Below are 22,879 nucleotides of genomic sequence, written 5' to 3' on the forward strand. Positions count from 1 at the left end.
TATCATGTACAACACTTAATTTTTCTGTGCCTCAGTTTCTTAGTTTGGAAAATATATGTAAATTAAGTTCATATATGTAAAAAGATTTCAAGGTCTCTGGCTTTAGTAAGCAATACGTAAGTATTGGTTACTATCATTAGTATGATAATTACTATTTCTAGTTTATTTTGTTTAACTCAAGCTGCTCCTATCCATACTGTTCTACAATTGATAGATATAAGGAAGTGACTTTTTCCATTATTGCCAAAAGAATATTCTCTTTATTGTACTCAAAGATGGATAAACTATATTGTGCTAAAATATAGTTGTCATGAATATCTAGATTTTCAATCCAAGTCTGGATTTCTAGTTCTCAATTCAAGATTCCAAACGAATATCTAATACAATGACCATAATAACTCAGTTTTCATATAATTATGTAAAAAATTTCTAACCATGCCTACATTTCTGACATTATTCTTTGTAACTCCCCTTCATACATCCTATGTGCACTCCAGATATTCTCTAGGTATCCCTCCCCCTCAATTTTATACCATTCCAGACATCCTTCTTACAACAGAAATTTTACTTATTCAGTAACACCTGATTCAAATGTTAACTATCCTACTGATCTTACTCTGTTCTTCTAAAAAACTATTTCCTTTCTCTGTAAAATCAAATTTCCAAGGACAAATCATCTTCTATGTTATACTATGACTATATAAGTCCCTGCATTAAGGATACAAGCATTTGGGTTCATATATACTTGAGGGTTGGGGCAGGATTAACACTTGGCTTACTAGGTGTCCCTCATTACATTATTCATAGTAAACATTAAATAAATCATGTTAAATATAAAATTGTGGGTGAATTCAGATTAGCAAAATATGAATATTCTGGTTTTATTGTGAGAGAATATCTGAATTGAATACCTTTTCCCACTAAATTTTTAAGAAACAGAATTCTCAAGAGATCCTAACTCAAAGCTTTACATATATATGATCAATAGATTCATCAACAAAAAGCATATGAGTCTAAGCAAAAGCCATATTAGATCACCTAACATTATATATTAACAGGTGCACTTTGTTAGGAAGTTAGATAAATGAACAATAAAATTGCTCTTGTCTACTCAAGTAATTGATAAATAGGCACACACTTTAAGAAAGAGAGGTTGAATCTGTTTTGGTTTTATTTTCTTCTGTATCACTCTTTTTTATCTAAACCTAATCACTTTGTCAAATCTGTTCTTCACATTTATGTTTATATAACATAAGAAATAAGGCTTCTAGTAGTCCAGTTTTTATGTAATTTCTAGTCTGTACTTATGTCACAATCATTTGTAAGTTGAAATCTTGAAATACCTAATCAGGAATGCTCAAATAGAGAAGACATTTTGAGATAAATTACCTATTTCAAATAAAAATTAGATATTTCCTTCTTTGTTGTTGTCTGTAGTATACTTATCATTGCTTTGGTTCTTAGCCTCATGTTGTATAGGTGTATTTATCCCTTAGGTATTGGCTGCATTTTAAATTGTATTTTTCTTTGAGATTTTAAACTTTAATGTTTATATAGAACAAAATATGAATTTGAATAATTTATACAGAGAATTAGAAAAGAAAATGGGACATACTATAAGGAAAATGCACTAACTTATCACTTATGAGGTATAATTAAATTTCTAATGAGAAAAACTGTTTGGTTAAATTAGCATCAAAACCTCACAGAAACTGATATGCATGAAAATCAGTAACGTATTTCAGTAGAGCTAGTTTCAAATGAAGTGATCCATGGAGCTACTCAAACTCAAATAAAAAGTCTTCTATTAACATTTTTAAAACTTTTTAAAAAACTGTTAAATGGAAAACATTTTTAGACTAGTAAGATATTGTTATTCACTTATGAGAGTGAAGGTTACTGTCAGACTATATTAAGTTCATTACTGGATAAATCAATTTAGAAACTGTCCAGATTTCAATAAGATAACTGACTAATTTCCAACAGAAAGGGTTAAACACTTTTTATTACATGAATCTTAACTGTCTTAAATCCTACATATTTTGGTTGAAAAGAGTCTTATTTCACGTCTGGACTCATTTCTTTAAAGCCTATCAAAAACTTAAATTCCACTCAGATTACTCTTGATGGATCTAGAAAGGAAGCATTTATTTATGTTGGCAGTGGTGATTGAAGACCATATTGTCACAGAGACTCGGCTTTCCCTCAAGGTCAATTAGTTGAAATCTACAGGGAATTAAAATACAGTCCTAATAGAGAGCCACAGATGATAGCCTATAGCTGGGCAGCTTCAACCAGCACTACCAGTGCATGGGACAAACTGAGAACCTTTTTTTTTTTTTTTTTTTTTTAACTTAACCAGTGATATTAGGTTAAAAATTTAAAAATCTCAAATTTGTTGATTGATGTAAAAATATATATTTGTATCCCATAGCATGCACTTGCTACTTAGATTAAATTTGTGAAGAATCTAGCTCTCTGGTAGATTAACTTTTTGAAGAATCTAGCTCTCTGGTAAAATAATAATATTTCCAAGTTTTTCATGATACTGTGAGTTTTTAGTTTATGTATTTCATCAAGTCACTGATGAATCATAAATTCCTTCTACATCTATAATTATCTATCAATTATCCAAAGCATCTACTTTAATGCTTTTAAAGTTGCCTTAATTTTTGTTATTTCCTATCATTTTTCTTTATTTTGGGTTTGAAAGTAATCTTTCACATCCTTCTTTATTCTTTTACCAAATCATTGATGTTTATGTGGTGCTCGATATAAATTCAATATAAATTTAAAATATCCTAATCCATGGTTGGTACTATACAGCGGATTCTAAAACTTTATAACTTTATAAGAGAAACATCCCATTTGAACAAGTGAGTAATAGAATTTTTTTTTTTTTTTAATTGAGACGGAGTCTTGCTCTTGTTGCCCAGGCTGGACTGCAATGGTATAATTTCGGCTCATTGCAAAATCTCTGCCTCCCAGGTTCAGGTGATTCTCCCGCCTCAGCCTCCCAAGTAGCCGGGATTACAGGCACCTGCCACTATGTCCGGCTAATTTTTGTATTTTCAGTAGAGTCAGCGTATCTCCATGTTGGTTTGGCTGGTCTCAAACTCCTGACCTCAGGGGATCCACCCACCTTGGCCTCCTGAAGTGCTGGGATTACAGGCATGAGACACCATACCTGGCCATTTAATACTTTTTAAATCAGGAAAACAATAGTAAATGATATGTATTACTTTCTCAACATGTCACCTCATATGTGTAGGACAAATTGGTTTAAAAGGAACATTAAATTTGAAAGATAGCTCTTTGGAGGCAATGTCTCTTCCTTTCTGGTCACACTACTCCCAGTGTCTAAAACAGTGCCTAGCACTTGAGTGATACTCAATTGCTATTTATTTTTATTTAATCAAGATGAAATAACCTTTTAGACGAGAAGTGAATGCAACATTCTTCCTGATGTCAAAGAGCTGAGAGGTATGATCCCCAGTGCGGCAAAAGTTGAGTTTTCCTTATTGCTAAGCCTTTCCACATTAGCACATTTGAAGAAAAGTTCTTGCTGGAAGTCTTTTGTCAACCATGTATTCTAAATGAAAACCATGGAATTGTTTAGCTACATCAGGGCAACGGGGTAGAAGTTGTAAATAGAGAGGAGAGAGAGACTGATCAAAGCTGTGTGAAGAGATGAATGGGGCTCTCAGCAAGGATTCAATGAACAGGAGACAGAAGACATTACACCAGCTGAAAAGAAGGCCTTACTGCCTATCAGCCAGGGTGGCAGGCAGGTAATAACATTTCTCTGTTAGGTGTTAGAAGCAACCTCAGAAAACTAGATTTGGAACAAGACAGATATACTTTAAATGGTATGATGTATGTAGAGGTGTTCTATAAAGGTTCTGACAAAAGCAAATGATTAAGTTTTGTTCTGTCAGGATAAGGGCTCTGAACAGGGTACTATTCACTGATTATAGGAAAGAAAATTGGTGTTAGAGTGAGGGTTCTGCAAAAATAAAGGCATTTTTTTCTCTGAGATATTAATGGCATAAAGCAAGAAAGCAAAAGAAAGCAGGAAAGGAAGGAAGGAAGGAGAGGGGAGGGAGGCAAAGAGGAAGGCAGGGAAGAAGGAGAAAGAGAGAGAAGAAGAAGAAGAAATAAGTAAAGGATATTTTATGAAGATGAAGAAAGACATTCAGCAGAGTTGCTCAACCAAATTGCCTCTAAGTCTGGAATGGCCAGAGTTTAACTTTGAGTGCTGGTTGAAAATGGATATTTTATGTGTAATGTGATCAATTAAATCTTTAGTTTAACAGTATCTTACTTAGACAAATGTTTGAATCCTATCAAGCAGGTCCTCTGAAGGAAATGTATTTTCATAAAAGTATCTTAATTCTGTCAATGGGAACTTGATAACTAGTTAATCTGAAGTTAAAACAAGGTTACTTATGATTCCCAAATGCTAAATGTGATTAGAGTAGAAATAGAAATAGCTTCCTCTATTTTAATAATGCTGAGTACTATTCATGGTTGACTAGAGTATCAGGAGCCTTGGCCCCATTCAGCCTTATAGCTCATGAAGACAGACTCTTCTTTATGAAAGTGTGTGATTTTGAAATCAAATGCCTTTTTAGTTCTCTGCCTCCATTCATATTCCTTCATTCACATTCTTTGAATGAAGAGATTTATTATATTTGGGGCACTCAATCAGTTACTGGGATCCCTGCTAGTGATGATATTCTGCTATGGTACTCTTAGAATGTATCCAAAAATGTTTGTGCCAGGATACAGATGGCATTTCTGAGTATCAAGGAAGTGCCTGAAAGCATGCACAGTTGGCTCCTGACTGGACAGTGCAGAAATAAAGTTTCCATGAAATATGCCATTCTGTGTATGCACCAGAAAGTCAGAGAACAAGAGATGTCATTGTTTTGGTCCTTACAGGTTAACCACCTACAGTTGCAGAAATGAGCTTGTATGAAATGTAAATATAGTTTCCACCCTCCAGATATAGAACTCAGCTCTTGTGTCATGTTAATAACAGAACAAGAAACCTGTACAGGAATCTAGGTGAAAACTTAATTTGCTATCAATCCTAACACAACATGGGAACAGAGTAAATTCTCAGGACATGCACATTATGAGTCAATGTGCATTCTGATAAGATTAACTTTACCATTACCAATAGCATGCAATATCATAAAGGACACATTGTTAGTAGAAAGTATAGCTTTTTGGGGTAGCTTTAGAAAAAATAGCACATTAAACAACAAGATGTTCAATATTGTATATTTTAAAATATAGAGCACACCACCTGACAAGATCACAGCAGAGTTCTGCATTACCACAGTAACTTACTGGATGACAAAAATCTCCTTGCGTCTAAAGAAAAATGAAGAATATCTGGAAGTAAAGATTCATTATTTGTTTAGTATACAAACACACTGAATTAGTTTTGATTTTTTATCACAAGAACATGAACATTGAGTATCTCCAACTTCATTTTACGTGTAGAACATGTATTCTGGATTCACAAATTTTTGCCATTGTTTGCAAAGACAGCTTAAGTTTAGAACAGAAGTAAAATTAATGACCAGGTTTTATCAAAACTTAGACACTTAAAATGTAAACTATTAGAATTGCATATATCAGTCAAATATTATGAATTCTTAAAGCCAAAATAAAAATTGTACTACTAAAAGTTTTCCAGTTTCTGCAAGTTCGAGTCAACACTAAAATACTATCACTTCTTTGCTTCATATTATGAGACAACAAAGAAATTCAAAGAGTTACCTCTTTCCTTAGACTCATTTTCAACATAGAAAATGCTGCTGAGAAAGAATTCCATGGGTCTTTTTCTATTTAAGAAAGCTTACATTGATCTTCTCTAGTATGCTTTACACACACGCACACGTGCACACACACACACACACACACACACACACACACACACATATCTTGATATCTCAGAGACAGACCTGGGCTAGCTTGTAGCTCTCCTAATTAGGTGTATGACCTTATATTTACTTAAGCCTGTCCTACCATCATTTTTTAAAAATCCATCTGTAAAATGAGGATAGGAGTACCTACTACTAAGGGTTGAAAGAGTTAAGTGAAATCACTACATGCAGAGTTTAACATATAGTAGTTGCTCATAAACACTAGCCATTATTCTGTTAGCAAACTCTATATTTGAAAGTAGACTGAGACAGTATTCAATTTTACAAATATAAATCACAATAATAACAATACCAAAGGTATTCTGGTTTACAGTTTACAAAGTACATATGTAGAATTTTCTTTTAAGCAGTAAGTTTTCTGAAAACATAACCATATATTTAACAACAATTTAACATGTATACTTCTAAAGTTATTGAAGAAAGAAAATTATTGAAGAAAGTTTCTCTTAAAATAGAAATTGTTCCAACTCACTAGATTTTTTGCTCTCTTCTGTTGTGAATTTTAATTCCCAACTCACTAGATTTTTTGCTTTCTTTGGTTGTGAATTTTAATTCTATTTGTGATTATTGGATTGGGCTTTGAGGCTTAAAATAATGTGCCATTACATTCACTCAACTAAAATAGGCAGGGTAATTAGTATGAAATGGTGTGTAAAATTTTTGAAAAAAAATTGATGTCCAGATGAAACTGAGATTCTGTCAAGTCAGAATATTAGTGATGTTGATTAATGTTGTTTTACTATTCTTTTATGATTTAGTCTGCAGAGGAGACAAAACTTCCATGACTTAAATGTGGAAAAAAGATAGTAAAAAAAAAATGCTTATTTAGCAAACAGCATCCTTAGCTTATGAAAATTCTATTAGGTTATTTAATTATAAATGGTGTAACCCTCATGGGAAGGTAATTGTTTTACAGTTAAACCAGTTAAAGACAATCCACAAGGTGAGTCAGTCTCAGTGATCTTAAAGATACAGGTCTGTCTTACCTATGCATATCTGTGCCTGCTGATCTTGCCAATAAGAGCTTATAACCTTTCTAACTTCAATAGGCTACGTGGTGGTATTTTGCAGGGGCCATCACAAAATGTTGTTCTCTATGTTTATTAAATAACAAAACCCAAGGATCATTTCTTAATTTGGTAAGTGTGAAACAGATGAGCCCAAAATATTAAATATTCTTTCAAAGAAATATAGTTTTTAAAATCTAAACTTAAACATAAAATGTAAATAATTTTTGTGCATAATATAATTATCATTCTAATTGAGAATTTAAAACAATTAATTTAGTGTATCCCTGAATGTTCTCATGGAATTAAAGAGTAATACATCTTTATTTGACTTCTGCTCTCATTTGGGAAGAAATAGTACAGAGAGAAGGCATTTTCAAAAGTTTTGTGAAACAAAGTGGAACATAATTAAATAACGAGAGTTTACAAATAACAAAAATTACACAATGGGCTTTAAAAATGTAAATATACAGGCAGAGAGCATAAAATAGCTAAATAATATCTGAAATACGGAACCGCAAAACTTCAAGAGGACTTAGTACCAAACACCATGTTTGTTTTTTGTTTTACTTTTGCCTACTAGGTAACTTCCTAAAATTAATATTTTAATTATTGATTATTTAATTTAATTATTAATATATTAATTATTGATTAATTATTTGCCAAGTTGGAATTAAAAGGACATGCCTAAGAATCAAGTACAGAAAGCATAGAGAGCATATGTTAGCTGGGTAGTTGTTGTTTTTTGTTTGTTTGTTTGTTTTTTAACATGGAGTTTTGCTCTTATTGCCCAGACTGGAGTGCAATGGTGTGATCTTGGCTCACTGCAACCTCCAACCTCCTGGGTTCAAGTGATTCTCCTGCCTCATCCTCCTGAGTAGCTGGGATTATAGGCATGCACTACCACACCTGGCTAATTTTTGTATTTTTAATAGAGATGGGGTTTCACCATGTTGACCAGGCTGGTCTTGAACTCCTAACATCAGGTAATTCACCCACCTAGGCCTCCAAAAGCACTGGGATTACAGGCATGAGCCATCGTGCCTGGCCTATTAGCTGAGTAGATTGAAGAGAAATTATGGCAGTTCTTTCCTGCAGATAACAGAGACATATGGTGGAAGTCTGCCAACAATTTTGGGAGCTAACTCAAACTTCTTGATTCTCACTCCTAGAATCTACCATCAGTTCCCTGTTTAACTTTTAATGGATTTAGATCTTCAAACACCTCAAAACAGGTGAAGAGCTTTAGAACTTCACCAAAGGACAGAATCCAATCATATGTACATGCAGCTATTTATAGGACCATTAGTTAATTTTTCTAGTCTTAGTGTCTAATGTTTTAGTGACTTTATTACATAAAAATATTGCATAAATAATAAAGCTGGGAACAGACCTCTGTACTGAAGAATTAATACCCAAATCACTTAATTGTTATTTTAATCCATGTCTGTAAGAAGTCCAGCAAAGCATGTTATTATGTGACACTGGAATTACAAACAATTGTGAATATCAGAAACACAACACACAAGTGAAAAAGTGAAAAGCATGGAAACTAGCATTTCCAATTTGCTATTATTAGGGGTAATATATACTAATTCTCTGTGTGTAACAAAATAAAGATTATTTGAAACACATTATTTCACTTTTAAATTATTTTATAAATAATGCAATATGTAAATAAATAAACATAGAAGTAGAAAAATAAATAATGAGGAGTGAAAGTCAAATAAAGTAGACCCTGAATTATAAATAACCAATAGTTATCTGTGCATTCCTTGCCCACCTTCTCCATAATCTGAAACTTTTCTGTAGCTGCCATCACAGTCATTGTTAAAAAAACCAAAAACCAAACAAACAAAAAAAACTTTCTTTTTTTTTTTGAGATAGAGTCTCATTCTGTCACCCAGGCTGGAGTGCAGTGGCAAAATCTCAGCTCACTGCAACCTCCACTTGCCTGGTTCAAGCAATTCTTCTACTTTAGCCTCCTGAGTAACTGGGACTATAGGTGCATGCTACCATGCCAGCCTAATTTTATATTTTTAATAGAGATGAGATATCACCATGTTAGCCAGGCTGGTTTCAAACTCCTGACCTCAGGTTATCCACCCTCCTCGGCCTCCCAAAATGCTGGGATTGCAGGCATGAGCCACCACACCCAGCCTTTTCTAATTTTTTATAATGGCTGTATTTAGTGTTCAGAAGTAGAGAAAGGGACAAGCCGTAAAAACCTATTGCTTAGGGGATTGAACCTCACCACAGTCTGCCTAGAATGTAACCTCTTTGATAAATAATACTTTCTCCATTATTGTCTGTTTAAAAACATGACATAATAAACAGCTTTTTCACTTTATTATATTTCCTGAATATATACTTATTAAGGAATTTTCAGGGGTAACTAAGTTTTTTTTAAACAAAATTAAAATGTCCTACCAGTGTTGGGGATGGGGTTGGTCTTAGAAGTTTACATTTTAGTATGAACAGATTCAACTATATTGTTCAAATAGCTAAAATTAATTGCACTGAGAGATTTGAATTTTATCCCTTGTGCATTTTCAGGTATAGAAGAAAGGGATGAGCCACACAGGCCTGAGGAGGGGCACAAGGAACTGAGAATGGTGTGTAGAAAGGAGGGTGGGAGGATACCACTACAATTCATTTGGCCCATGGGGGAAAGGAGGAGAAACTTTCTTTGATGATACAGAATGATTCCTTAAGGACTGAGACACAGTCTAGTAGCAGCGGTGCTTGTATTTCTATGATATGGCTTTACTTAGTTGAGTTACACTGGGCAATACATAATATTTCCTTTTTTTTTTTTTTTTTTTTTTTTTTGAGACAAAGTCTCACTCTGCCGTCCAGGATGGATTGCAATGGCATGATCTTGGCTCACTGCAATCTGCAATCTCAGCCTTTCTGGTTCAAGCCATTCTCCTGCCTCAGCCTCCTGAGTAGCTGGGATTACAGGCGCCCACCACTACGCCCAGCTTATTTTTGTATTTTTAGTAGCTCTGGGTTTTGCCATGTTGGCCAGGCTGGTTTTGACCTCAGGTGATCTGCCCGCCTTGGCCTCCCAAAGTGCTAGGATTGCAGGCGTGAGCCACCTGGCCAATATTTCTTATATAGAAAACTATGTCTTGGGTAATTTACATCATCTGACACTTAAATCTTTGGAGTACTATCCATTTGTGGAAAGGACCGCTGTACTAGAGCATGAAGATCAACATCCGAATGTTTAAAAAGTCAGTTTTCATATCAAAGAAAGCACATTTCCCTGTTTAGTGATAACACTGAATAACCTTCATTTTGTAGCATTTGGAAGGACCTTGCTTATCAGATGACACTTCCCTCTATAGCACGTATTAGATATTTTTAGATAGGCTGGAAATATACTTGCAAAGTCCATCTATTAGAAAAAGTTCAACTTTAATAAGTAACAACTACAAATGAATAATTCTTTTTGAGTCCAAGAACTTTGATGCTGTATTTTCAAAATTAATATTTTTTAAAAAAATTTAACAGGGCTGTGCAAGTACCTGGTAACAAGTACTTTGTGCTTATAAGCATTATATATTATTGAATTGTATAAAAACATAAACTTGCTAAAAGAGCCTACTGGTAGTTTTTGTTAAGAATTTGATGAATTATCTTAATAGACAAAGTTTTATAATGTGTCAACATTTTGAATAATTTATAATACTTTTAAAAGAATTTATAATTATTTTTCTTAAAAATTACATACTTTAGTATTTCTAATAGGTAACAATGAAACATACTACACATGTTTTAACTTTTCCTTCTGAAGGTAACTTTTTACTCTATATTCAATTTTTAAATACAAAGCAATTTAAATCATATACAACTTAGACTTTTATGTAATTTTATACTAAAATAGTTATAAAAGGCTTTTATAAAAATAGACATAAATTATCAAGAAATTGTAAATTAAATAATTTAAACCTGTGATTGAAAATGTGGACACTTCCAGAAAAGCTAAATGTAAAAATCTATCATATGAAATGAATTATTAAACATAATGTCAAAGGTTTAATGTGGGAAAATATTTGTCTCAGGAAAATAATCCTGACTGAACATTATAGTCCGCAGTTCATATTTAACTCAAAATATTAGGAAGATTAAGTGATTCTCCGAACACCAGTGAGAAGTGTGTAGAAGACGGAGGTCACTCTTTGAAAGAAGATCTCTGTGACCTGTGTAAACTGGAGCCCCACAAACACTTCCAACAAGCATAGATCAGAATAGGGTCATGGCTCCAGGCCCTCTGGACCACAGTTCACCCAGAGGAGTGTGCTCACCGCGTTAATCTCTCGTCCTTCAGTTCCAGGTCTGCCACTGTAATGAGCTGATCCAGCTTGAATTTAGTGTCAATAATTTCTGCATCTCGAGGAGAGTATGTACCACCTTCTTTCTGCTTCTGTCGAATTCTAAAACGAATGAAGTAAAGTCCAAGAAGGGAGTATAATAGAAAGTACATAAAATTAGGTTTAGTTTTCTTTTCAAGTAAAGACATTTAGACAAATAATTTCTTGGTTAAAATCACCTCTCTGAATATGTTGCAAATTTATAGCTACTCAACATCTTTTTCTTGTTTGAATTCCATAGAACTTATTTTACTTTCTTTTTTAAATAAGTTACTGTGATAAAGTTCCAAATTCAGTAAGAATGAGTTGATAGAAGGCCTGGGCCATAGGTACATCTAAAATATAGAACCAAGAAGACTTATGCTGTGATCTTGTTTCTCTTGTCTTTAGCTATCTCACTGATTTGTCACATAAAGGAAATATGCCAAAGTGAAAACAGTTCAGTGCTATCAATACTAGTGCTGAAAGATAATGCACCATTGTTTTCACATATATGAAAATTTTTACATGCATGAAAATACGTAAAAATTGTTTTGAAACTATCTTTTTAAAAAATATTTTGAGTAGATATTATCTTTACAATCAGAAAACTCAGGTTCAAAATAAAAGTCACATGAATCTGAGAAACAAATCAGATTCTTTTCATCTTAAGCCTTTACATGCTTATTTCTCCATGACACAATAGGGTATATTACAAAGTAATGTTTAGCTATTCTATCTTTCACATTTAAAATATTTAGTATTTCTCAAGAGCTGGGTATCAAGGATGATACAGAAAGTATAAAACAAGTTCCCTACCCTCAAGCACATTACAATTTAGTTGAGAGGCAAGATTTAAATGCAGAAAAAGCATAAACAGAGAAAAATGATTCAAATTACAAATCATAAGACAGTGCCTGATTAGTTACATAAGTTAGAGTTATTATTATTTAGAGGAAGTAAAGAAGTAGAATTTGACTTGGATGTTCCAGGATAGAAGGAGGAGGAAGCACATTTCAGGTTAACTGAACAAAAGCAGAATGTATAAAAAGCCCAAGGAATGTTCAGCTGAGAACAGATCCCTTTAGCTAGTGTGTAGGGCAGTTGTAGGGAATAAGGAGGACCATTTTCTGCTCACATAAGGAGTTCATCTTGTAGAGAAATGAGAAATCAGAGAAGATTTTAGAGCAAGAAAATTATATAAATGTGGCCAGTGCATACTTCTTAGGGAAAAGGACCATATTTCATACAGTATAGCATTCAAAGTACCTAGAATAATGACTCTTTTACTGTATTCTGGCTAAATCTTGAACAGTATGTTGGTATAGAGAAAATATACTTTTTCAAGAGTCTTTCAAACCATCTATTAAAATGATGCTTTATTGGAGTCAAGATGAAACATGATACATGGCATTTAGAATACAGAACTACATTCTTTGGTTGAAATAAAAATGATCTATTGAACTATTTAGGAAATTGGTAGAAGGGTTATCTTTACAAATGTAAGGTCCTTTTAACTCAGCAATCTGACTTATGAAGCTAGATTTTGAGGTCAGAACTAAGATTTCCGATGAGGTCCTATAAATAATAAGGGAATTAGGATGCTGATGCTGAGAATGGAAAGATGTAGTTGGAAAATTCAGTACAGATATGTTCATAAAGTAAGCATAAGAAGGGGGTCTACTATATAAGGAAACTAGACATTTTACAAGTGTTGTTCTCATTGTAAAAAGATTTCTTTCTGTATAAACTTTAATATTTAGACCTGATTGAGATATTTTAAATTAAACCTATCAGAGTTATAAATTACTTTAAAAGACAGATGGCCTGAAAGCTTCTGCTTTTGTGTTTTCACTTTGTTGTCTTTTATTATCTCCAAACCTCTTTTTTTTTTTTTTTTTCCCCCTGCTCTTTGATTTTGGAGCTGGAACCCTATATTTCTCATTTGCCAGCTGGCAGAATGTTAGGCTTTGTCAATAGAGGGCACTAGAGTGACCATGTGAGAAAGAGGAAGAGGAAAACCCTGCCCTTTTGGGATCCAGTCCTGCATTATTGTTACTCATTGAAGAGTCCAGCCATTCACTTGGATGAGCTCTTGTTACCTCTGAAGTGAAAGTTCTGCCCATTCCATTGGTGAATGATTCCAAGTAGTACCAGTTCACCTACACCATTCAGCAAAAATGGGATGCTTTTATTACCAATTCCAGCCTGCCTACCATCTAATAAGGATGGGTAGCTTCTATGGAACAGCTCTAGCTCCTTCCTTCTGTCATATTTCTTTGCTAACTGATAGGTAATAGGTTGCATGTGCTCGCAGTAGTGATTCCATGTAAATCTTGGGAGACAACTTCTTTCAGTTCTTAGTTCCTTTCCTGTCCCCTTCAAATTAAAGCAAGTAGCTGCTTTGTTGTGCTTGCTACTTCTGGACTCTTAGATTTCTCTTTTACTCTGTTTAGTAGTTAGCCATTTCTCTAGTTAACAATTCTTTAAATTAAATGTCTTCTGTTCAAACGGCAGGGTTTCTTTCTTTTTTTATGGCTAGATTTAGTCAATCCACAATGCATATACACTTTAAAGTATCATATTGTACATGATAAATACATTTTTATCTGTCTATTAAAAATATAAAAAGTAAAAGTGTTTCCCATTCAAGTAACTGTTGTGGCTTCTGTCTCCAGATTGGACTGTGACTGATATAATGCCCATAACGCATCCTGGAATGTCAGCACAAATAAGTCTTACCTTGCAAACGCAAAAATAGCTGTTCCAAGGAGAATGATTGAAAGAATACACAAAGTGACGGAGAGAATGATCTCTACGGTTCTTTCTGACAGTCCTTCCCCTAGAGAAGAGGGATAACATGATAATTAAATATTAGGATGGAATACTATTTTGAATCCCAAACTACCAAAAAAAAATTCCTTGGCATAAGAAAATATTCTTTGCTGAAGAATACTAGTAAAATGTAGCAACTTCTTTGTTCCTCTTCTATATTTTTTAAGTTTGGGGCTCAGTCCTAGGTCCTCCTGTTTTTTTTATTTAAACTCACTCTCTGTGTGAGCTCATCTAGCCTCACAGTTTTAATTTCATCTATATCATGATGACTACTTAGATTTTATCTACCAAACTTCAGACTTATATATCTAACTGCCTACTAGACATCTTTATTTCAAAGTATGCTTAAAATGTTAAAATCGGTATGTCCAAAATTGAATGCGTACACTTCCCTCCTTTCAACTGTATCCTTCCACTTCTCAGTTGATGGACGGTCCCTTGCTCTAGCTGCTAAGGCCAAAAACCCTGGAGTCGTCTTTTACTCTTTCTTTCGTAGAACACATCCTAAACACACGAGGAAATTCTGTAGGCTCTATCTTCAATATATTTGTAATTTTCACCAAAGAAACCAGGGAACCTTGGAAAGATGGTAATTCCAAAGCGGGAGTAAGGAACAAAACAAATTCAAGACATATAATGGTGCTAGATATCTAGGAAGCTAACAAAAGGTTACTGGTATAAAAGCAGCAAATGATCCTACTGAAGGGGCTCCTGCTGAACAAAGAGGGAAGAATGTAAGCCTTATATTGAATAAAAATAGAAATTGATTGGAAATAAAAAATAATATTATTTAATAAAATAAAATAACAAGAGTGCTGACTTTTTTTAACTTTTGTCTTAGATTTGGAGGTCACATGTGAATATTGGTTATATAGATAAACTCATGTCATGGGGGTTTGTTGCACAGGTTATTTCATTACCCAGGTATCATGCCTAGTACCCGATAGTTAAAAAAATACTAATTTGTAAACACTGACTATAACTAGACCATCTCCTTGGTGTAAATATTCATAATTAATTTGTAATTGAAATGTATATTTTTCTGGCTTTCTTATATGAACTATATTTTAAGAATTTTAAAAAACGGCCCTAGTCAAGGAAATAAAGATCATTATTAAAAGAGGATTTTGTTGAATAAATGTTAAAGGAGTGATAAAATTAGAAATTAATAATTGGTATTTCTAGTGAAATAGTCGATTCAGTTAACACACATAAATGTATTCTAAAATGATTAGGAGGAAGGTTAATTGGTATTTGGACATTTGCAGGATGACAAAATACCACTCTATAGATTGTTTGCTGGTTATAAGTGGTAAAAACCAACTTTTCACTGAAGGATCATTCTGTTGCTGCTGCCACCAAGCCTACTGATCAATTTTAGCATCACGTGTAACAATCAGATATTCTACACTTCCTGATGGAAGTTTTTGATCTAGTCAGCAAGACCTATAAAGTACTTCTGACAAAAATGTTGACCGTGAATACTCAAATCTCTAGATCTCATTTCTAATCTATAAAAAAGTGGTGGAGGCCGGGTGCGGTGGCTCAAGCCTGCAATCCCAGCACTTTGGGAGGCCGAGGCGGGTGGATCACGAGGTCGAGAGATCGAGACCATCCTGGTTAACATGGTGAAACCCCGTCTCTACTAAAAGTGCAAAAAATCAGCTGGGCATGGTGGTGCGTGCCTGTAATCCCAGCTACTCAGGAGGCTGAGGCAGGAGAATTGCCTGAACCCAGGAGGTGGAGGTTGCAGTGAGCCGAGATCGCGCCATTGCACTCCAGCCTGGGTAACAAGGGCGAAACTCCGTCTCAAAAAAAAAAAAAAAGTGGTGGAAAGAAAAAAAAAAAACTAAAGGACATCGAGAGAAAGCATTCAGACAGAGCCAGAATATGGGGCTGCCTACATGACAACTTATCTGATTGCTTCAGTGAGTCTATGACATGGGGGAAAAGAAAGGAGAAAAGAAAATTCTTTAAAAAAAATAGCAAAGGACATGAACAGACACTTTACAAAAGAAGACATACAGGAGACCAACAAACATATGAAAAAATGCTCATCATCACTGGTCATTAGAGAAATGCAAATCAAAACTACACTGAGATACCATCTCATGCCAGTTTGAATGGCAATCATTAAAAAATCTGGAGACAACAGATGCTGGAGAGGATGTGGAGAAATAGGAACACTTTTACACTGTTGGTGGGAGTGTAAATTAGTTCAACCATTGTGGAAGACAGTGTGGCGATTCCTTAAGGACCTAGAAATAGAAATTCCATTTGACCCAGCAATCCCATTACTGGTATATATCCAAAGGATTGTAAATCATTCTACTATAAGGACACATGCACAGGAATGTTCATTGTAGCACTGTTTACAATAGCAAAGACCTGGAACCAACCCAAATGCCCATCGATGATAGACTGGACAGGGAAAATGTGGTACATACACACTATGGAATATTATGCAGCCATCAAAAACGATGAGTTCGTGTCCTTTGTAGGGACATGGATGAACCTGGACACGATCATTCTCAGCAAACTGACACAAGAGCAGAAAATCAAACACTGCATATTCTCACTCATAGGTGGGTGTTGAACAATGAGAACACAGGGAGGGGAGCACTACACACTGGGGTCTGTAGGGGAGAAATGGGGGAAGGACGGGGGTGTAGGGAGGTGGGGAGAGATAGCATGGTGAGAAATGTCAGATATAGGTTAAGGGGAGGAAGGCAGCAAGTCACACTGCCCTGTGTGTACCTTTGCAACAATCTTGCATGTACTTCACATGTACCCCAAAACATAAAATGCAATTTAAAAAAATAAAATAAAAATAAAAATAGAAGAAACAGAACAATCAAAGATAATGTGTAAATGCTTATTTGGATGCTGATTCAAATAAATTAACCATAAAAAATCAAAGGATGATCTGAGAACACATATACAAGTAGCTTAAATAATATCAATAACTTATTGTTAAGTTTAACTGCAGTGATATAATAAAAACGTACTTATTAGAGAAACATACTAAAGTATTCAGGGGTGGAATATGCTTCCTGTTTTATTTTACTTCAGAAATAAGTGAACAAATGTCTAAATAAAACAAATGTTGCAAAATACTAATTTTTATTAAATCAAGTTAGTAGGTATGTGGGGGTTCATGATATTATTTTTTCTACTTCTATATGTTCCATTCACTTTGTTCCACCTTTGCTGCTAGTACCCTGTTCCAGGCCACCATCCTGTCTTGCATGAATTATAAACTTGGCAAGTCTTCCCGTATCCACCTTTGTCCTTATTCCACCTATTTTCAACATACAAGCAAGGATAATCCTTTTAAAACATTATTTCTCTGCTTAAAATCTTCCTCATATCTCACAGAAAAAAGCCAATGTCCTTCCAATGTGTGATATGGTCCTTTATTAACTGTCTAGTCCCCTGTTACCCCTCTGATTTCCCTTCCAGTCCCCACCTTGCTTGCTCACTCCTAGAAAGCCAAATTAGATTAGCCTCTTTATTGACGAATAACACATGGCCATTCTTGACACAGCACTTTTGCAGCAGCTTCTTCCTCTGCCTGCCTTTGCATTCCTTTGTATTCCTTGATACATCTTTCTGGGTAGCCACTTCATTTCCTTTAAGGATTTGCTGAAACCCCTGTTATGGGCTGAATACATGCGTTTTCCCCAAATTAATATGTTGAAACCCTAATCTCCAGTGTGGCTGGATTTGGAGTAAGAAACTAATTAAAGTTTAATGAGGTCATAAGGGTGGGGCCCTGATCTGATACGATTAGTGACTTTATAAGAAGAGGCACGGAGAGCTTATTATCTCCCACCTCTTCTGTCACTCATTCCTTTCTCCTCTTCCTCCCCACACCATACTCTCTCCATCTTCATTCATGCACCAAGGAAAGGCCATGTGAGGACATTGCAAGAAGGTGACCAACTGTAAGCCAGAAAGAGAGCCCTCGCCTAATACCAAATGAGCAGGAACCTTGATTTTAGATTTCTAGCCTTCAGAACTGCGAGAAAATAAACTATTATATAAGACATCCAGATTATTATATTTTGTGACGGCAGCCTGAGCAGACTAACACAGTGCCCTATTTAAAATGGAAAGAGCCTTTTGGTTCTCTGAGAAGCACCATGGCGGTTGGCAAGAACAAGCGCCTTACGAAAGGTGGCAAAAAGGGAGCCAAGAAGAAAGTGGTTGATCCATTTTCTAAGAAAGATTGGTATGATGTGAAAGCACCCGCTATGTTCAATATGAGAAATATTGGAAAGACGCTAGTCACCAGGACCCAAGGAACCAAAATTGCATCCGATGGCCTCAAGGGCCGAGTGTTTGAAGTTACTCTTGCTGATTTGCAGAATGATTAAGTTGCATTTAGGAAATTCAAGCTGATTACTGAAGATGTTCAGGGCAAAAACTGCCTGACTAACTTCCATGGCATGGATCTTACCCATGACAAAATGTGTTCCATGGTCAAAAAATGGCAGACAATCATTGAAGCTCATGTTGATGTCAAGACTACCGATGGTTACTTGCTTCGTCTGTTCTGTGTTGGTTTTACTAAAAAACGCAACAATCAGATACGGAAGACCTCTTATGCTCAGCACCAACAGGTCCACCAAATCCAGAAGATGATGGAAATCATGACCCAAGAGGTGCAGACAAATGACTTGAAAGAAGTGGTCAATAAATTGATTCCAGACAGCATTGGAAAAGACATAGAAAAGGCTTGCCAATCTATTAATCCTCTCCATGATGTCTTAGTTAGAAAAGTAAAAATGCTGAAGAAGCCCAAGTTTGAATTGGGAAAACTCATGGAGCTTCATGGTTAAGGCAGTAGTTCTGGAAAAGCCACTGGGGATGAGACAGGTGCTAAAGCTGAACAAGCTGATGGATATGAACCACCAGTCCAAGAATCTGTTTAAAGTTCAGACTTACAATAGTGGCAAATAAAAAGTTATTTGTGAAAAAAAAAAAAAAAATGGAAAGAGACACAACTCCCTGCATTTTCTGCCTCTCCATCCCATATCCCACTCCTCCTTCACTGTTTTACTTTTTTTTCTCCACAACTCCTGTCCTCTTTTAACATATAATTCACTTATTTATTATTCTTATTGTTTATGCTCTGCCCCCTTGAGTACAGGGATTTTTATTTTATACAAAACTATTCCACACTCTGAGAAAAGTACTGGGGACATAGTAAATGTTAAATAAATACTTGCTAAACTTACTAATGAACAAATATATTGATTTTGAAAAAGATTAAAAGTGTTCATGGTTGAAGATCAGGCATGAACCAAATAAGAATATAAAAATTATTAATAATTTATTTTAAGCACAACATCTAATAACTGTAACCAGTTTTAAGTTACATTATTTATAATTTCACTGAAAAAAGTATTACAGTCAAGTGACAAACTAGGTTATCTATCTGTAAAACAGACAAGTATTAATGCTTCATCTTTTTGTCCTGTATTGGTACAAATAAAATATTACCAATATGAAAGGGTTCCTGTGGCTATCCTGCATGGTGGATTTGAATAAATACTGAATTTAAAACAGTTATCAACACTTGATGGTCTGCTAGAATCTCCAGCTAAATTTGAAAAACTTGAAAACAGCATGTATCACATGAAGTATTTTAGAGACACTTTTTTATACATTAAAATATAAATGGTTTGATTTATGAATTTTTACATGGTGACTCTAATTGGGTACGCTTGGGAAAGGAGGCATGAAGATGAATAAAGAATCCCTTTATCAGGTAATAATGAATCACTGGGCCTTAGAACACTGGGAAAAAAACGTTCTCATAGACCACACAGAATTTTTTTTTCAGATTAGATTACCATTTCAAAGCACTGGCCAAGTGAGGAAGTGACATATAATATATTAATAAACAATTTGTAATCCTTTGGGCACATGAATTACAAACGTGTCACTAAGAGAGGACAAAATGTTCCCTGATTATCAAGTACACTTTCTGATTCACTGCTATGCTTGGACTCACAGAGCATTCACAGTACAGAATGAAGCCACTTCTGCAAATTCTTTATTAGAAAATGGAATTCTTTTACTTAAAAATATAAACATTATTCTTTTTGTAATAGGCACAGTCATTTCTGACTAGACTTAAATCCTGTGACAAATCATGTTAAATTGTTCTGTTTGCATGATAAATTGTACTACTATAATTCGGCAAATCATAATTCTAAAGCACTAATTTTTCATAAGTATCACCTTCTGGCTGAAGTTATCATTATTTAAACTCAGCACATGTATCCAACTTTTTAAATCTGTTTTTAAGCCTATTGTCTAAGAAGAAGCTCAAATTCAATGAGATATGAAGCTCATAGTGCAATGCCTGGCTCCTGATATAGGTGCATAAAAAATGGAGACTCTTTTCTTCCTTCCTCTCCTCCTTCTTTCTCCTCCTCTTTCTCCTTCTCTTTCTTCTTCTTCTTATTATTACTATTATTACAAAAAATCAGTTCTTATAACAGGACTAAAGCATAGGGGGTTCATCTTCTCTTTCGGCCCAGTGCTAGTCACCTGGGATACTCAAACATTGCACAAAGAATTTACAAAATGTTGCTCAATTTCATAATTCAAGAAACAAAATTAGGAGGAATAAATGATAAGTATTTGAGGTGATGGATTTGTTAATTAACTTGGTTCAATCATTGCACATGGTATACATACATCATGGCATCACTCTGTTCCCCATAAACATATACATGTATAATTTGTCAACAGTCAATACAATTTTAAACATATAGATTAAAACACCCCATTGGGATGAACGTCATTTTCATCCACATAGACAGGCAAAAATTTAAAAGTAGCTAGTAAAGTGCTTACCAGGGTGTAAGAAAAGGACACATTATTCAGTGTTTAAAAAAAAAAAAAAAAAGAAACGATATCTTTGCACACAAAAACAACACATGCTCATCTGTGAATGCTAACATCAAAGGCCAAGACAAAAGTGTGAGAAAAGAGAGCAGCTAGAAATAATTAAAAATATCAAGAAGAGAAAATGGTACAGCAAAGATAGGAAGTATGTGGGAGCGGAAACATCACCCATGGTAACAAACTGGGAGCTACTTGGGCACTTAGTGATTTGCAGGCAGTGTGTGCAATGGTTACAAGTACAGCACTGACTGGGGTCACGCTGCCTGGGTCAGAGGGCTGGTTCTGCCATCACATTTGGGATGGTTAAAAACGTTGATCAAGTTGCTAAAAAATACAATGCTTCAAATTTCTTACCTAGAAATTGGGGACATATAAATAGGCGATCGTGTTACAGAGTTGCTGTGAAGATGCAAGATTTGATATGTAAAACCCCTTCAAGACTTGGTATATAAACAATGACAGGTATATTTATTAACAAACATTTCATATTCATTCATCCATTTATTCATCTAGTATAATCTCCTAGTTAGCTTCTGAAGTGGGTATTAATATTCTCATTTTAGAAATAAGATTTCAGAATTTAAAAATAATTTGTTAAGTAACTATCCCATAATCTCATAAATTTGATATACAGGAAGACTGCCTGAAATATATCCGTCTTGACTACAGAGTCTGTGAGGTTCACTACCACATTACCACTGTCTCGTCATAAAATACAATGTTCCTCTGTTCCTCTGGTGACTTCAGAAGAGTAATCCTTTGGATGGAAAAGATGCATAGCAACTCCCTATTTCTGAATCTAAGTGAGCACATTGGAACTTTTCATTGTTAGCATAGTAATTAAATGAGAAGTATTACGACAAAAGAAAACAATCGCAGGGTGCCTTTGCCATGCGGTTTAAGATTTCATCGTGTTCAGCTTTAATGAGAGCCCTGTAAGGTACAGAAACGGGTGTCTGGTTTTCAAATCACAGGATTCCTCTATAATTAAACCTTGTCATCAAAACATTGCCTACAAGCACTTTCCATAAACTGATGCGCCCAAAAAATCCAAGGAGGATTTTTTCAAAAAGTTTAAGGTTTCTTGTGAATTTTGTTAATAAAAATGCCAATACTCAATCTTGAGTAAAAACAAAATCAAGTAAGTTTAAGTTTTTATTTAGGATTAAAATAATGCATATGTTATCTTCCCTGTTTATCCCTACAGGCCATAAAGGTTTCTTTAAATGCAAACTGCTCTTCCACAGACTCATACTTATTCATCCAGTGAAGCTCTACCGAGCCCTCTCTCACTAAACTTAAACATTTTTAAGTTTATCAGTCCATGGCAATTCTTTTGCCCCTAATTTTAAACTCCAAATAATAACATATCTGAGAGGCATAATTGCTACCACAGTGGTCTGTGGAAACACAGCCTTGCAAATGCTCTTAAATCCTAAAGCTTCAACAGATAGGCAACTCCACTTAGCACTCACTGCCTGTGGTGTGCAAAATACCAGTGAATGAATGCTTATCCCCTGGTGGGTGGATGACCTTCAAGGGACCTAGACTTCTCTCTCTGTAGTCTGGGATTACATACACACATATGTCTTCAGCAGGCTTGCTAGGAATGTTTGAGTCCCTGGCCTGCTGCAAATGATTCATATATCCCAGCATATGACATATTTGAGAGAAAAAAAAGGATTCAATCACCCTTTGTCATGTTCTGATGACACCAGGGGTATTATATGAATGCACTTTATTATTTGCCTGCCTTCATTCTCACAGCCATGAAACCATTCTTGCACTGACCATT

At 34.8% G+C, this 22,879-nt stretch overlaps 1 protein-coding gene and 1 pseudogene across 3 annotated transcripts in view; one reads left to right on the plus strand and one right to left on the minus strand.

Moving 5' to 3' along the window:
* The window catches only part of PTPRQ (protein tyrosine phosphatase receptor type Q), a 238,146-nt gene that overhangs the window by 35,970 nt on the left and 179,297 nt on the right, over positions 1–22,879 (minus strand). For all 3 annotated transcript variants that reach the window (XM_074402503.1, XM_074402504.1, XM_074402505.1), the window contains 2 exons: positions 14,068–14,167; positions 11,281–11,409 (listed from right to left, as the gene is read on the minus strand). In XM_074402503.1, the coding sequence (XP_074258604.1) occupies positions 11,281–11,409; positions 14,068–14,167 (229 nt within the window). The remainder of the gene's footprint in view (positions 1–11,280; positions 11,410–14,067; positions 14,168–22,879) is intronic.
* Positions 18,298–19,112, plus strand: LOC101036208 (small ribosomal subunit protein eS1-like; annotated as a pseudogene).

This window comes from Saimiri boliviensis, chromosome 7 (assembly GCF_048565385.1).
Source record: "Saimiri boliviensis isolate mSaiBol1 chromosome 7, mSaiBol1.pri, whole genome shotgun sequence".
Taxonomy (NCBI): Eukaryota; Metazoa; Chordata; class Mammalia; order Primates; family Cebidae; genus Saimiri; species Saimiri boliviensis.